Source organism: Cyrtonyx montezumae, unplaced genomic scaffold, assembly GCF_038088225.1.
Source record: "Cyrtonyx montezumae isolate F1298 unplaced genomic scaffold, pur_monq_1.0 scaffold_57, whole genome shotgun sequence".
In the NCBI taxonomy this organism is placed as follows: domain Eukaryota; kingdom Metazoa; phylum Chordata; class Aves; order Galliformes; family Odontophoridae; genus Cyrtonyx; species Cyrtonyx montezumae.
This window is the reverse complement of record NW_027072064.1, coordinates 89,919-105,087: the sequence shown is the minus strand read 5'-3', so window position 1 is coordinate 105,087 and position 15,169 is coordinate 89,919. Positions and strand designations below refer to the sequence as shown.

Below are 15,169 nucleotides of genomic sequence, written 5' to 3'. Positions count from 1 at the left end.
TTCCCCAGGCCGGGTTCCCCAGGGCAACAGGCAGGAGGGAGCACGGTGGAGTTGCCGTTGCTAATTAGAGGCTGATAACTGGGGCGATGTGTTTCCGCTGCTAGCCCTCTTCAGATCGTGCTGGACACGTTGTCCTTTTCCTTTGCCCTCAGCCCCAAATTCTGTCCCCCGCCGAGGACGCCTCAGTGTTGGTGCCCACAGCTGTAGGGATGCAGCGTTCCCTCCTCACAGCCCCCTTTCATCCTTTCCACTTTTACTTTGCCTTTCCCTATTGTGCCCAGTCCCACCTCCCCCTGACACAGGCACTCCATGAGATGCCCTAAACATGGACCCCCCCCCCCCCCCAGGAATGGAGGGCCCTGCTGCCCTGCCTGGGGGCTGTATGAAGGAGCCCCCGGGGCAAGGTGCTGCTGCACTCCTTCTCCTGTGGGGTGTTTAGGGTCAGGAGTCACTAGGAATTGGGACATCCGTGTGTCCCTGCAGGGTGCTAGGCTCGGAGTCCCAGGAAGGGAACATCCCTGTATCCCTGAGGGATGCTTGGGGTCGGGACCCCCAGGATGGGGACGTGGCTCCCTCTGCAGGATGCTATGGGGTGGCTGTTTGGTGGCAGTAGGTCAGCTGGCACAGGAGGTCTGGGGGGGTGACACAAACTTGCAGCCCACGGCAGTGCGTGCCATACAGTGCCCTGTGAGGTGCCAGCGGGGTTGGCACAGGGTGCTGCTACGTGGCTTCGAGCAGGGCCCCAGAGGGAGGAGGAGGAGGAAACACAGCTGGGCATGGGGATGCAGCTGGGGACGGCCTGTGGCCAAGGGAGATGTGCTTGTTGAACAAGGTCCCTGTGGACACTGAGAAGGGTTGGCAGGGCCAAGACATCACCCTGGGGGGAGAGGGGTGAGGGGCTGTGAAACAGATGGGGATTCTCTGATGGCTGATAAGGGTTGTGCCCCGCTGCCACCTTGCCCTGACCCCTCTCCAGGTGACAGCTTGTCCCTGGGTCTGTCCTCCCTGGTGCCCCCCATCAGGACACAGATGGTAGAAGGGACGGGCAGAGCCGTGGCCCCATGGGCAGCACGGATGAGCCACGCTGCTGAGCTGGAGGGGAACATTTGTCCCCAATTAGGATGAGATCACTCCTTGCTGAGCAGGCACTTTGCCTCTTCCTCATCCCTGAGTACTTTGTCACAAAGACTCGGGTGCAGGATGTGGGCTTATGGGAGGGAGAAGCCGCAGGTCTGAGACTTACAGGGGGTGGGGAGCAGGTTCCCCTTGCCCATCTCAGTGTCCATCCCTGTGTCTGTCCCCTTGTCTGTCCTGGTGTGCATCCCAACCACGTGCCATGGGGCAGAGTGCTGCGGTGTGCATCGCCTGCTGGACTGCGCCGCTAACGAGACCTTCTCCGCCGCCGTGTAATTATTTCCCAGGGCGACAAATGATTAATTCTGCTCAGGAGCTGCGGCTTTCTGCAAACTCACCCGAGCAATTATCCTGCAGGCGCCGTGCCGGCTTCCCCAGGGTGGAGGATGCTGTAAGCCGGAGAAAGTTTGAGCGCAATCTGCTTAAAAAAGCTCCACCACCAGCTCTCAGGGCTCAGCTCCATCGCGGGGGGCAAACGCTGCCCCAGATGCACCCAGGACACAGCCCCACATCTGCTGGATCCCTCTCAGAGCATAGGATCCAGGTTTTGGTGCGAGCCACCAGACCCAGAGATGCATTCATTATCCCATAGAAACATTCCTCTCATCACAGGCTGCAGATGGGGAAACTGAGGCACAGCCTCTGCCCGGCTCTCAGCTTCACTTCTCCCTGTTGGGTGAGTGAATATCCCAGTCCCACTCCGGTCCCTCCATCACATGGGGGTCACAGTGGGGCTGGCAGAGAGGGGGGTTTGCATGACAAAGCCCCAGCTCCGCTGGCTGCACTTCCCACAGCCCCCCCCCTCCCCCCAACCCCCCACATCCTGCCAGTGATGCCAAATGTCGGAAATAAGTACTCAAAGTGCACCCCAATGCCGGAGGGGACTGAATATAGGGTGTCCCTTCCCAGCTGCCCGGCTCTGCTGCATTGGGTTAACACCGTGCCCAGCTGGAGCAGCCGCCGCACGGCGCGGGTCTCGTGCTGCCTTTGCCAGGAGGGAGGGACAGGGAGGGACAACGCGGCTCTGCCAACACGGTAATAATTTATTATTTTTTTTTTTCTTCTTAGGGGAAGGAATAAAATATAAAAGGAGGAGGGAAAGAGGAAGGATTAAAAAAAAAAAAAAAGAGAGAGAGAGAGAGAGGAAAGAGAGAGAGACGCAGGCACGGAGACACACAGAGGACTCCTCTTTTTTTGGTGCCTGCACTTATGCCCGGTGCAGCTCACTCCCAGCCCTGCTGCCAACCTGCTGCCTACCACTGCCCCGGAGAAATCACTGCTCAGCCCCACGTCGGGCCCCCGGGGACCCCCGCCCGCGCTGTGAGCAAGGTGGGACACAGGGAGAGCCCCTTCTGCGGGTGCTGTACTGCATTATTCATTGCAATAGCTCAAGTCACCTCTGTGCCAGAAGAAAGTAAGCGGGGAGGTGGTGCGGGGGTGAGGATTTGGGGTGGGGGGTATAGCTCTCCCTGCTTGCTGGGGGTGTGGGGTGACCTGGACGTCCCTCAGGGATGCTCTCAGCAGTCCCTGCTTTGTCCTTGGCTGCGTGTGTGTGTGTGCTCTGTAAGTTTCTTTCAGACAGCGCCGGCTCTGCAGAGAGAGAACGGGAGCGTGTGTGTGTGTGTGTGCTTGGGGACTGAGGTGGGAAAGTGACTTTGGGATTGATGCTAGAGGTGATGGGGGCTTGCAAGTCTCAGCATTGAGCTCCCTCCCTGCTCAGCCACCAGGGACAGGTCCTTGTCCTAAGGAGGATGCAGTTGGGGCAGCACCGGGAAGGGAAAATGAGGCACAGAGCTGTGTGTGTGTAGGGGGAGGAGGTCACAGGGGCTGAAGTTGCCTGATACCACTGGGGCTAAGGGAGAGAAGGGCTTGGGAGGCTGAATAGCACTGCAGGATTTTCCCATGGACTCTCAGCTCTGACCCCCAGCCCTGACGGTGTCCCATAGGGGAGCAAGAAGAGCTGGGCAAAAAAAAAAAAAATTATAAAAGGGAATGTTCTGTGGGATTTTCGTTGCTTTTCTTTGCTGAACAAACCCAGAATGTGTGTGTGCCCAGGGCTGGGGTATTTTGCTGCACACCCCCTGCCCTCCTGGAGCCACAGTGTTTTGCCTCTGGAATGGAGGTGCTCCCCTTGAGCATCCCAATGAGCCCTCAGTGCTCCCCAGATGGGAAGAGCCCCGCTAGACCCAGAACCTGTTGCTGCTTTTTCAGCTGCTGGAGGAGTGGGAAAGACCCTTTCTGCCCCACCGACCCTTTGCTTCAGTACCTCCCTGAATGATGGGCTCTGTCCAGGGGGTGCTGCTCCCCCCTCAGGCAGATCTTTGCCCAACCAGTGCAGCTCAGGGTGATGGTGCTCAGGGCATTTGGGTTTGCTTTGCAGGGAATGGGTTTGGACTGGGCAAAGTGAGAGCTTGTGGCTGCTTCCTTGGGGTGCTGTGGTTTTGTGCTTGGAAGGTGGATTTGAGGGACCGGGCATTGCTGCTGAAATCTGGAGCACCTTCTACTCCACCCCTCTCTGTGCCTCACTTTCCCCACCGGATTCCTGCAGCAGTGGGCGTGTGTTCAATGCTTCGTGGATGTGTGAACCATGCCCAAGTGGCTGTAGGATCCCTCTGGGGTCCACCAGCCTAACTCTGCCCTTCGCAGTTCCATGAGGCTTTGAGAATGGGACACAGATCCTCCCTGTGCAGCGGGGGCACATCCCGACCCAGTAACAAGGAGCCCCTTTCTCCACCGTGGGTTGGGGGGGGGGAGCAGCTCTGGCAGCAGAAGGGACCCCCCCCCTCCTCCCCTTCCCACCTGCTTCCGGCCTTTTATGCTCTGCCAGCAGCTGCTGCCAAGTGGCTGCTGGGTGCTTCCCGCAGCATCCCCTGTGCTCAGCGCATGGGGGGCTCACAATTGTGACGCCCCCACCCCCCGAGGGCACGGTGGGTCCCCTGAGTTGTCGGTGCAGGAAGCAGGGGCAGTTTGCAGCAAGGAGGGGACAGGTTCAGAGCGGGACAGGCACGTGCATGGGAACATGGGGGCACCTGCAGACCGGAGCCGGGGGGGACGGGGCAGACTGGAGCGGGGCCAGGCTCTGCCTTGTGGCTGCTGACTCATTCTGCAGCTGAGCATCCCTGGAAAGCCGCTGATCAGCTGCACTACGGGCTGGCAGGGCACCTTGGGAGCAGGGACAAAGTTGTCACGTGCAGGGACAGAGGGGCTTTGCATGGGGACAGGACAGTGGGGGAAAGCCTCTCTGTAGTGGTGGGAGAAGAAGGGGTTTGGGACCCCCGCTTGCAGCATCACTCGTGCTTTGCTGTGGCTTAAATTAGAGTGAGCTCAGGGGAGGAAGCAAAAGAAAGGTTGCTCTCATCCCAAAATGCCTCTGCTCATTTTCACCTGGATTCCCAGGGAAATGGAGGCAGCCCACGTGCACGTGAGCATCCCACCCATCCCCAGGGCTAGGAGCTCAGAGTTAACCCAGTCCTGTTCCCTGCTTCCCACTTTCCCTTTAGCCCACATTCCCTTGCTTCTTTACTCAGCCTTTCCCTTGCAAAGGCTGAAAAAAATCCCATTTGTGGCAAAAAATACATATCCAACCCCAAACCCCAAACCTCAAACGGTGACGCCTGAGAGTCCTGACATCACGGGACTGCCATAGGCAGGGTGAGCTGGGTTTAACCCATATGGAGCCCCAGTCCCAGTGTGCTGGGTGCCCCAGTTATGGGTGGGTGCAGGAAGGAAGCAGACCCCCGTTCACCTCAGTCTGCTGTGCTTATGTGGCTTTAATCCCCTGAATTTCCTGCTGGGGATTCAAGGCTGCTCGCTGCTTGCCCCTCTACGGCGCCTGGGGAATGAGAAGAAAAGAACCTGAGACAAAAACTGCCTTACTCCACCACGCTGGGGGTCACGGCCAGTGCCACGCTGGAGCCTGGCTGCAGCCACCACGCAGCGGGGACTGTCCCTCGCTCCACTCTGTGGGGCTGAATTGCATCCAGACCTGGGAAAGCCCCCAGCTCAGTACTGGCAGCATTGGTCACGTCACGGATGGGAAGGGATGGCTGTGTGGTGTGCAGTGCTAGGGGGTATACACGCATGGTGCATGATGTTAGGGCCTGTGTATGCATGGGGCGTGTTGCTCAGGGTTGTATATCCATGATTCATGGTGCTAGGAGTTCTACATCCACAGTGCATGGTGCTGGGGGTTGCATATGTGTGATGCATGGTGCTAGCAGCTGGGCACGCACGGTGCATGGTGCTTGGGGTGGTATATGCATGCTGCATAGTGCTAGGAGGTGTATGTGCATACTGTTAGGAGGTGTACGTGCATGGTGCATGGTCCTGGGGGCTGTTTGTCCTTGGTTCTTGGACTGTATTCACATCACTCCGTGGTGCACTGGCCCCACGGGGTCCTTGGGGAGCATCCTTTGCAGAGAGATGCAGCTCCAGTACAACCTCCCTTCAGCCTGGCCCTGGCAGCCCTCAATCTGAGCCAGAGCTCACCACAGAGGTGCCAAATCTGCTTCAGTGGCTGCCAAAATCAATGCAGCGCAAAGAGCTCATAAATTACAAAGGCTCTCCGAGGCTCAGGGTCTCTGCACACCAATCCAGGGCCAAGGAAACCACCGAGCCCCAACGGACCCCTGCAGAGGGTTGCAAGGAGCATGGGGCCATGCAATCCTGCAGAGCCATGCACCACGCAGGGACTTCTCCTGGTGTCCTCTCCAGATGGCTGGAGCTCCTCTGTGACATCCCCAGTGTCCCCAGTGCTGCTCGGTGGGGCTGGTGACAGCCGCGCTAGCTGCAGGGCTCTCCTTTCAGTGCTGCTCCCCAGCCGGCGGGGGAGAGCCCTTTGTGCCAGGCAGCCTTGAGAGAGGCCTGGGACATAATGGCTGCTTTGCTCAGCCCCGGTTTTCCCAGCCTGTGAGCGGGAAACCTCCGGCGTGAGCTGAATGGCAACGAGGAGCCCTCCTGCTCCGTCCCTCCCCCACTGCCCTGTGCTTTGTGCACCCTCAGCATCCCCATCTCTGGCTGAACCCCCCTTCCCACACATGCACAAACACATGTACACGCCTGTACGTGTGCACACATGCAAGCAGCAACGCATGCACATGCCTGCATGTACGCCCAGCTTGCACCATGAGCCAGGGCTCAGTGGCTCATTCCTTCATTCCTGCACAACACCAGCTATTACAATCCCCTCTGAGGTTTCTGACTGCGGTGTCTCCAGATGCACAGCCCAGCTCTGGCTTCGCCTCCTGCCTGGCTGTGTGCTCAGACTTTCCATGCTGTCCCCAGAGGACCCGTCTTCCTGGGGTGGATTGGACCCTGGGCACTGAGCTGAGGCATTGCCATCCTCCTGCTTCCCAGGGCTCATCTGTCCATTTCCTTCTGCTCCCTCTCCTTTGTGCCATCCAGGATCCGTGCTGGCTGCATGCTCTCACCCTGATGCCTTCATGCATCACCCTGTGCACGCAGCACCAGTCTCTTCCAGTCCTGCCTCATGAAGGGAGCTGGTGGGTAGAATGCTTCTTTCCACTTCAAGCCCTCTGATGGACTTCTGTTCCCCCACTCACAGGGCACAGGATGGCCTCAGTCCTCCCACTGCTGCTGCTCTGTGCATTTACCCCTACAGTGGTCCCAGAGGTGCTCAGCCCTGAAGATGTCACAGGTAACAGCCTCAGCCGTGCTCATCCTCACACTGTAGTCAAGATCTGGGGGAGAGGGAGGGTTCACGTGCCAGCTCCGCTCACTGCCCCACTCTTCTCCCCCCAGATGACCTCAAGGCCCTACAGGTGTCCATCCCAAGGCACCCAGCCCTGCATGCTGTGCTGGCAGGGGACGTCACCATCCCCTGCCTCATCACCTACCTCGGACCTCTGCCCACTGCCAGCACAGTGGGGCGCCGGGCAGTGCTGGGAGCCCCCAGGGTCAAGTGGACCTTCATCTCCGAAGGCAGGGAGGCGGAGATCTTGGTAGCACGAGGGGACAGGGTGAAGGTGAGTGAGGACTACCGCCTCCGTGCCTCCTTGCCCCTCTTCCAGCAGCACTACACTGATGCATCTCTGCTGCTCACCGAGCTGCGCCCCAACGACTCGGGGATCTATCGCTGTGACGTGCAGCACGGCATCGAGGATGGCCACGACATCCTTGACCTCAGAGTCAAAGGTAAACACAGAAAAGGGGAGCAGCACAGTTTGGGGGGACCCTGCTCGGCTCACCTCTCCTAGCTCCTGACCCTGTGCCTCCCTGCAGGAGTGGTGTTTCATTACCGTGGGGGTTCCACGCGCTACACATACACGTTTGCCGAGGCACAGGAGGCATGCACTGCCATCAGTGCCAGCATTGCCACCCCCGAGCAGCTGTACGCTGCCTACCTGGGCGGCTATGAGCAGTGTGATGCTGGCTGGATTGCTGACCAGACCGTCAGGTGGGCACTCCATGTTGTGTTTCTGACATCCTCCTGCTCCCCTGTGCCTCGCCCCCCCGGCCATTACCATTCTTCCCCCTCTGCTTTGCCAGGTACCCCATCCACACACCCCGTGAGGCGTGCTATGGAGACATGAACGGCTTCCCTGGGGTGAGGAACTACGGCGTGGTGGATCCGGAGGACATGTACGACGTGTACTGTTATGCCGAGGACGTGCCAGGTGCCTGCAGTGCCCCATGTCCAACCTCCTTTTCACAGCCCAGTGCTGTCACCCAGTTCCCTTAGCGATGTCCCAAATGTGCACTGCTCCGTAGAGGGCACAGATTTGCTCCTCTGCAGCCCTTTGCTGACCTACTGCAGCTAACCACTGATGCTTCCCACTGCTTGGAGAGCACTGCTGACCTGGGGACTGTCCCTGTGTGTCACATACTCTGTACTGTGCTGCTCATGCATGCTACATGGCACAGAATCTGCTGTCAGGTGCAACCAGCAGCACCCACATCAGTCACGTTTTCCTTTTGGAAAGTTTGCTTGTAAAGTGAGCTTCAGACAGGGCTCAGGGGAGCTGAGCAGGTGGCTCAATACTCGTCCCTGCAAGGACGGACCCACATCCACCCCTCACCGTGTGCCATCTCCAGCTGTCTCCCCATCCCTGAGCCATCTCCTGACGCCTGCCTCCTTCTTTTCATTGCAGGGGAAATATTTTTGGAGATGGCCCCGGACAAGTTCACACTGGAGGAGGCGGCAGCGCGGTGCCGGGAGCAGGGCGCGGTGCTGGCAAGCACGGGGCAGCTGTATGCAGCCTGGAGTGCAGGGTTGGATGCCTGCAACCCGGGCTGGCTGGCTGATGGCAGCGTCCGCTATCCCATCGTCACCCCGCGGGAGCGCTGCGGAGGAGCCCTGCCGGGTGTCAAAACCATCTTCCAGTTTCGCAACCAGACGGGATTCCCCGATGCCCAGAGCAGATACGATGCGTACTGCTTCCGAGGTAACCAGGGGCACCACAGCCCCAAGGTTTAGGGATGGGCTCCGGGTTGCATGAAGCAGGGACCAAATAGAGATCCCTACGTGCTCGCCGTGTGGACCTATCGCTGTGGAGCAGGGGCATTTTGTACAGCTGCAGTAGAGCACGCTGACTGAGCACAGGGATGCTTTGCATGAGCTCAATGTTGCATGCCAAGATCTCTTGATAGGGGAGGAATAACCTGCATGATTTCAATCCTGCATGCTGATATGTCGTGATAGAGAACGGATGCTCTGCATGGTCTCGGTGGCGCGTGGCAGTGTAGTGTAAGGTTGGCCTCAGTACTGCATGCTGCTGTAGCACGGTAGGGCAGGGATGTCCCTGTGGTGCTGTCTGTCTGTGAGCTCAGGGCGGCTCTGGGGACAGTACCTGTCCCAGGTCGATGCTGTGAGCCCTCACCTTGGAGCCGGGCTGGCTGCAGGAGCACGGCTCCAGGACAGCTTGCCCCTGTGTGGATGTTGAGGGCATTTTGGGGTTCTCTGTGGGCTGCTGGGCACAGCCTGCCAGGACTGTAAGGTCTATGTATGACCATGGATAGGAAATACAATAGGGCACCCTGCACACTGGGGCACTTGTGTGAGGACAGAGGTTCACAGGGACAACAGGCACAGGTCTTTCCATTCCCACCTACCTGAGTGTCCTCTGGGGCTTGTGCTCCCATGGACCACCCTCTGCATGCCTCCCTGCCTCAACCTCCCCATTTCTCAGTGTCAGTCTCCAAGGATGGAGCTAGGCAGGATGGACTCATCTGGCAGTGCCGTACCGCTGTCCCCATAACCCACTAACAACCCGGGAGCTGCCGGCTCAGCCAGGGCACAGGGGTCCCCCAGGTTGTCCCCAGCTGCCGCAGGCCAGGACAAGGCAGTAATATCCCACTTTCTTTCTGCCCACAGAAGGGACAAACTCTTTCCCCGAGGCTGCAGGAAAATACCAAGCCAGAGAGCCCGAGGGCCTCCAGGAGATTGTTACAGTGGCAGAAAAGCTGGAGGAGCTGCAGCTGCCCAAAGCGCAAGTGGAGATTGAGTCGCGAGGGGCTATTTACGCCATCCCTTTCTTTAAGGATGCAGCTGATGCTGAGCTGGAAAAGCCGAGCCTGTCCCCCGAAGACACCCGGCAACCCCCAGTAGATACCTCCACGTCCTCAGCGCGAGGACATCACCCAGCCTCGGCTGCCCCTTTCCCCACAGCCCCAACCATCCCCAAGGCAGGCGTCCCAATTAGCTGTGCTGCACAACCGGGCAGCCCGTCCCCTGCAGACCAGGACGGGGCAGCAGGGACAGGTGGAAGGTGCACAGAGGCCAGGCAAGAGCCGTCCCACACGGGTAGGTTCAGCAGCATTCAGGGCTGGGGTGCAGAGAGCAGCAGCAGGGATGCAGGCACGGAGCTGTCCCGGCTCCATCTCACCTAGGGTGCACCCGCAGCCAGGGTGTCAATGTCTTGTTGTGGTGGTGCTGGGCTCGGGGCTGTTGATCTGTACTTGCCATGTCTGTCTGTCTGTCCTGTGGGCAGGACGGCAGGGTGCAGTGGGCAGGGTCAGTGTCAGACCATGCTGTATTGGTGCCAAGAGGTGGCAAAGGGGCCAAGAACAGACATGCATGTGGGACAGGATAATGCAATGGCTGAGCTGAGTGTGGAGCTGGTTCAGAAAGGGAAGCATCAACACAGACCTGGGGCTGTTTCTGAATCTTCAGGTGTCATTGTGCCAGTGTTTTCCCTTCAGCTCTGCTCATTGCTGGTGATGTCGGTGCCGGGTTCCCGGCTGGCTCCTAGTGTGGGTGTCTCACTGCCTTTCCTTGCCCCTTGCAGAGGATGGAGCAGCACTGGAGTGGCCGCTGCGATCTGTGCTGGGTGAGGACTTCGGGAATACAGCGGCAGAGAGTCTGGGCAGAGGGCAAGAGCCTGGACAGCCCATGAAACCGGACGTGCAGACACTCTTGGTGGGCACAGAGGGACCCAATGACGCCCTGTCCCCAGCAGTGGCCGCAGCAGGTGACACAGAGCCACCCAATGGGCGTCCCCGGCCACCTGGCTCCGTTGTCCCCACGTGCCTCCCCATCCGCCCGTGGGAAGCTGTGGGCCGGCCAGCCCACAGCAGCAGGGCACCTGGGCACAGGGACAGCCAGGTGACACCTCCGACCCGCGCCACTTTTGTCACTTCAACAGATAGCCAACAGTCAACCCCCTCGACAGGCAGCCATGAGGCCGGGGGGGGCAGCACCCCCATCCCCGCTGCGGGGGCCACTGAGGACCCCGAGCTGTCAGGAGATGTGACTGAAAACCCTGGGGCATCCCCTCTGCCCCCTGCACCACCACAGCTGCAGGATGATGGAGAGGAGCAGTCGGGGGCCCCATGGCTCTCTCCACCCACAGCACCGGGGGATGGGGGCACAGCACCTGCGACAGCAGTCACCCCACGGCATGCAGAGTTGCCCAGCAGCAGCGATGCACTGCAAACCCCAAGCACTGATCGCGGGATGCCCGCTGCATCTTCAGAAGAGGAGGAGGATGAGGAAGAGGAGGAGGATGAAGAAGAGCGCCCGGTGCCCTCTGTTGCAACCGTGGAGGGTTTCCTTGCAGCTGTTCCCGGAGAACCAGGTGGGACCCACAGGGACGGCCTCACCTCTCCCCATGCTGGGCCCCCCAGGCTGTCCCCAGCACCCAGCTCGGCCGCCCCACTGCCCGCCCTGCCCACGGAGCGTGCCAGCCTGGGTGCAGGTGCAAGCTTGGCTGGGGTTCCCCAGCACCGTGTCACTTTTGCACTCGGGGCAGCGCTCCTGGTTGCACGCTGGCACTAGAGAGCATCAGCACTTTTCCTTCGCACTTTGCTTCCCTCTTGTCTGTCCTTCTGTCCGTCTCTTATCTCTCCTCTCTCTCTCCTCCTCTCTTCGGCTGGGTAAGGGAAGGTCAAAGGTCCGGAGAAGCACATATTTGTCAAACAAATTGGTCTGAGCTATGCATGCACTTAATTCTCTTCTACTTCTGTGAAGTGTTTTAATGACTGTTTCCATGAAAAAAAAAGAAAAAAAAGAAAAAAGAAAAAAAAATCTATCAAAAGAAGGCCCCAAACCCTCCTCTGACTAACAGTGGTACTAATAAAGGGAATTAAAAGCTTTCTAGAACACGCACCTTGGCTAGCTCTTCCCTTCATCCTCGCGCCCGCTGCCTCGCTCGCATCCCCACTGACGAACTAATCACCCCCCGGGCCCCAGAGGGATGAGGGCCTTTGGGGCTGAGCACTGTGAACTGGGGCTCTCCTGTCCCTGGAGCACCCCCATGGTGCACACAGCCAAAGAACTCTGGGGGTTTTGGGAGCTCTCATCCCCAAGATGAGCGTTGTGGGGCTGAGATGGAGCCTATTCACAGCAGGAGGGTGGTGGGTGCATGAGCAGTGACCCCAAGCCAGAATTCCCCCAGGCTCCTAAGTCGGGATGCTCTCAGCTCTGCAATCAAACCCCTTCCCACCTTGCTGCACCCTTGTCCCTGTGGGACAGCCTCGCTGGGGGCCCTTTCTGCTCCCCCCCCCCAGCACAGGGATTGTTCAGCACCTTGCTGCGTGGCTGTGTATGTCCTGGCAAGAAGAGACATGCTCCCAGAGGACATGCCCAGGCCTTAAATAGCTCATCTCTCACCCGCTGCAGTCTGCTGGAGATGTCTGCGTGTCCCTGCAGGCGAAGAGGTGATGCTGTCTGGGGCCAGTGAGGGCACAGGGCCATTGGACAGTGCCAAGGACTTGCACTCCCTGTGCCGCCAGTGCTGGCGGCAGCTCTTAATCACATTCTTGAGCTGGGGACGGATTAATGACCGTGTGTCTTAATGACCGGAACGGGCGGATGCTGGTTTTGCAGGTCAGGGATGGCACCATTGAGTTCTCAGCTCTGGGCAGGCTGAAGATGACAGCAGTGAGGTTGGGGACAGGCATTAGGCTCGCCTTGCAGCCAGGCTGAGGACATGTGGCTGGGACATGCCAAGGGCTTATCCTTTCATGTCCCCTCCAAAAGAGCCATCATTGCGCCGCACTGGGGGCAGCAGGAATCATCTCCATCCACGGGACACTCTGACAGTGTTCAGCTGAAGTCCCTGGGGACATGCCAAAGCCTCAAACCCATCCAAGTGCAGGCGGCTGGGACAGCTCCAGGCGTGCCACCATACCCCAGACTCTGGGCACCATCCAAGGGCTGAGGGGCTGCTCTGAGGCTTGCAGTGAGCAGGGCTGACCGTGCCTTGCAGGTGGCTGCATCCCTAACCCCTGCATGAACGGAGGGACCTGCATTGAGGATGGCACCCATCCTGCCTGCCTCTGCCTGCCAGGCTATGGAGGGAGCAGCTGCGAGAGACGTGAGTCCACAGGGCCACTCATCTCGTGGTCCTATAGACATCAGTGCAGAGAAACCTGTTTTGGGGTATTTTTCTTTGCTTGCTCATGGGCTGGGCTCCATAGTGCTGACCCTGTCCTCTCTCCCTCCTTGTCTCCTGCTGTGGTTCAGCGCTGAAGAGGTGCAACCCCAGCTGGGACAGCTTCCAGGGAGCCTGCTACAAGCACTTCTCCACCCGGCGGAGCTGGGAGGACGCCGAGTCGCAGTGCAGGCATTTTGGGGGGCATCTGGCCACCATCCTGACCCCTGAGGAGCAGGACTTCATCAACGGTATGTGAGGCCACGCCAGACTGCAAAGCATAGCACCCAGCATCCCTCCACAGTCTATACGAGGCTTGAAGACTGAGCTATAATGTGACAAAAGGGGAAGGCAGAGCCAGAGCTCCTCTCCCTCTGCTGTGCTGGGAAAGGCAGATGGGCAGACAAATAACATCAAAAAAGTTTTTAAAACAAGAGGAAAGGAGAAAAGGAAAATGGAAAAGAGGGGAGAGGAGAGGAAGGAGAGGAGAGGAGAGGAGAGGAGAGGAGAGGAGAGGAGAGGAGAGGAGAGGAGAGGAGAGGAGAGGAGAGGAGAGGAGAGGAGAGGAGAGGAGAGGAGAGGAGAGGAGAGGAGAGGAGAGGAGAGGAGAGGAGAGGAGAGGAGAGGAGAGGAGAGGAGAGGAGAGGAGAGGAGAGGAGAGGAGAAACGGTGGCAACAGGATGGAGTAATAGGTAGAAAGGACAGCTGGGAAGTGGGGCAGTCCAGGAGATGCAGTTATGGACAAGGGGACACCAGAGAAAGGCATCGGGACACTGAGGCTCTGCTGCCCTCTCCCGGCGACACCCCCGGCACTCTCACCCCCCCAAACCCTCAGTCCTGACGGGTGCCGGGGGACGGTGGTGTCCCCCAAGCCCTCCTCTGTCCCCAGAACAGTACCATGAGTACCAATGGATCGGCCTCAATGACCGCACCATCGAGGGGGACTTCCAGTGGTCCGACGGCAGCCCCCTGGTAAGCCATGCTGCCCCTCCCCCCCACCCTTGTTCCCATCCCCACCACGCCTTGTGGTCCTTCTCCATCCCTTGGGATGGATCCCAGGTTTTGAAGCCCCAGCTGAAGCCACTGGCATGAGCACTGCTTGATTCGGGGTGCCTGAGCCGGCAGCATGGAGGTGGGGCACGATGGCATGGGCACAAAGCGAAGTGGCAGTGCAGCCCCAGCCTGACCTGTCCTCCCCAGCTCTATGAGAACTGGCACCCAGGGCAGCCCGACAGCTATTTCCTCTCCGGTGAGAACTGTGTGGTCATTGTGTGGCACGACGGGGGACGGTGGAGTGATGTCCCCTGCAACTACCACCTCTCCTACACCTGCAAAATGGGGCTGGGTAAGCCACCCTCCCCCACCAAGCTGGGGATAAAGGCCCTGAGTGCTCCCAGCTCACCTGGGGGGTTGGGGTGGGAGCTGGTGGTGGGGCAGTGGGGGTTTACCCTCTAATCTCCACCCCACAGTCCAATGCGGCCCCCCCCCCCACCATCAGCAACGCCCGTGCCTTTGGCAAACCAAAGCAGCGCTACGAGATCGGCTCCATCACGCGCTACCAGTGCCGCCACGGCTTCGCCCCACGCCGCTCACCCATCATCCGCTGCCGTGAGGATGGGATCTGGGAACGGCCCCAGCTCTCCTGCCGCCCCGGTGAGCATGCAGCCCCCCAGCACCCCCACACCTGCCCTCGTGGATGGCTCTTCACTGGGGCTCTTTGCTTCTTGTGTCCCCCCAGGGCTGGCTCAGCACCCCGAGGAGTGAACGTGTTCCTGTGGGACAGCTGTCACCACCCCTAGCCCTGGAAATGGCACGAATGGGGATGGCACTGGGATGGCAGTGCAGCACCGCAGGGCGAGGGACGTCCTGGTGGGTGCCTGCCCTCTGCTTGTTTTATATCTGTACAAAGAAATCTCAATAACTAAAGAGCCCCTCAAAAGGAATCAGCAGCGGCTTGTGTGGTGTCTCACCTTGTGCAGGGGCTGTTTGAGTCTTGGAGTGGCAACAGATTCAAAATCAAGGAGGGAGAAGGGGGGTGTAAAGGCAGGTGACAGCTCGGGCATGGCAGCATCACCTCCAGCTGCCTCCCCCCATTTTGCAGTGGGACAGCAGTATGGGGACACTGAGGCTGTGTCCTGGACATGGCCACGTTGCCAGATGTGTGCATCCCATGCCCACTCCACGCTTCTGTGGGATTAAAGCAA

The 15,169-nt window shown here is 59.2% G+C and overlaps 1 protein-coding gene across 1 annotated transcript; it reads left to right on the top strand.

Moving 5' to 3' along the window:
* Positions 1-2,288: 2,288 nt before the first annotated feature.
* On the top strand, positions 2,289-14,892 carry BCAN (brevican). The gene is given in 16 exon segments (XM_065748887.1): positions 2,289-2,548; positions 6,698-6,790; positions 6,895-7,287; positions 7,375-7,549; positions 7,642-7,769; positions 8,244-8,537; positions 9,467-9,895; positions 10,380-10,562; positions 10,737-11,168; positions 12,801-12,908; positions 13,058-13,216; positions 13,855-13,937; positions 14,166-14,310; positions 14,435-14,445; positions 14,447-14,618; positions 14,704-14,892. Coding segments are annotated over 16 exon segments (3,036 nt in total). The 5' UTR covers positions 2,289-2,343; the 3' UTR covers positions 14,730-14,892.
* The last annotated feature ends 277 nt before the right edge of the window (positions 14,893-15,169 follow it).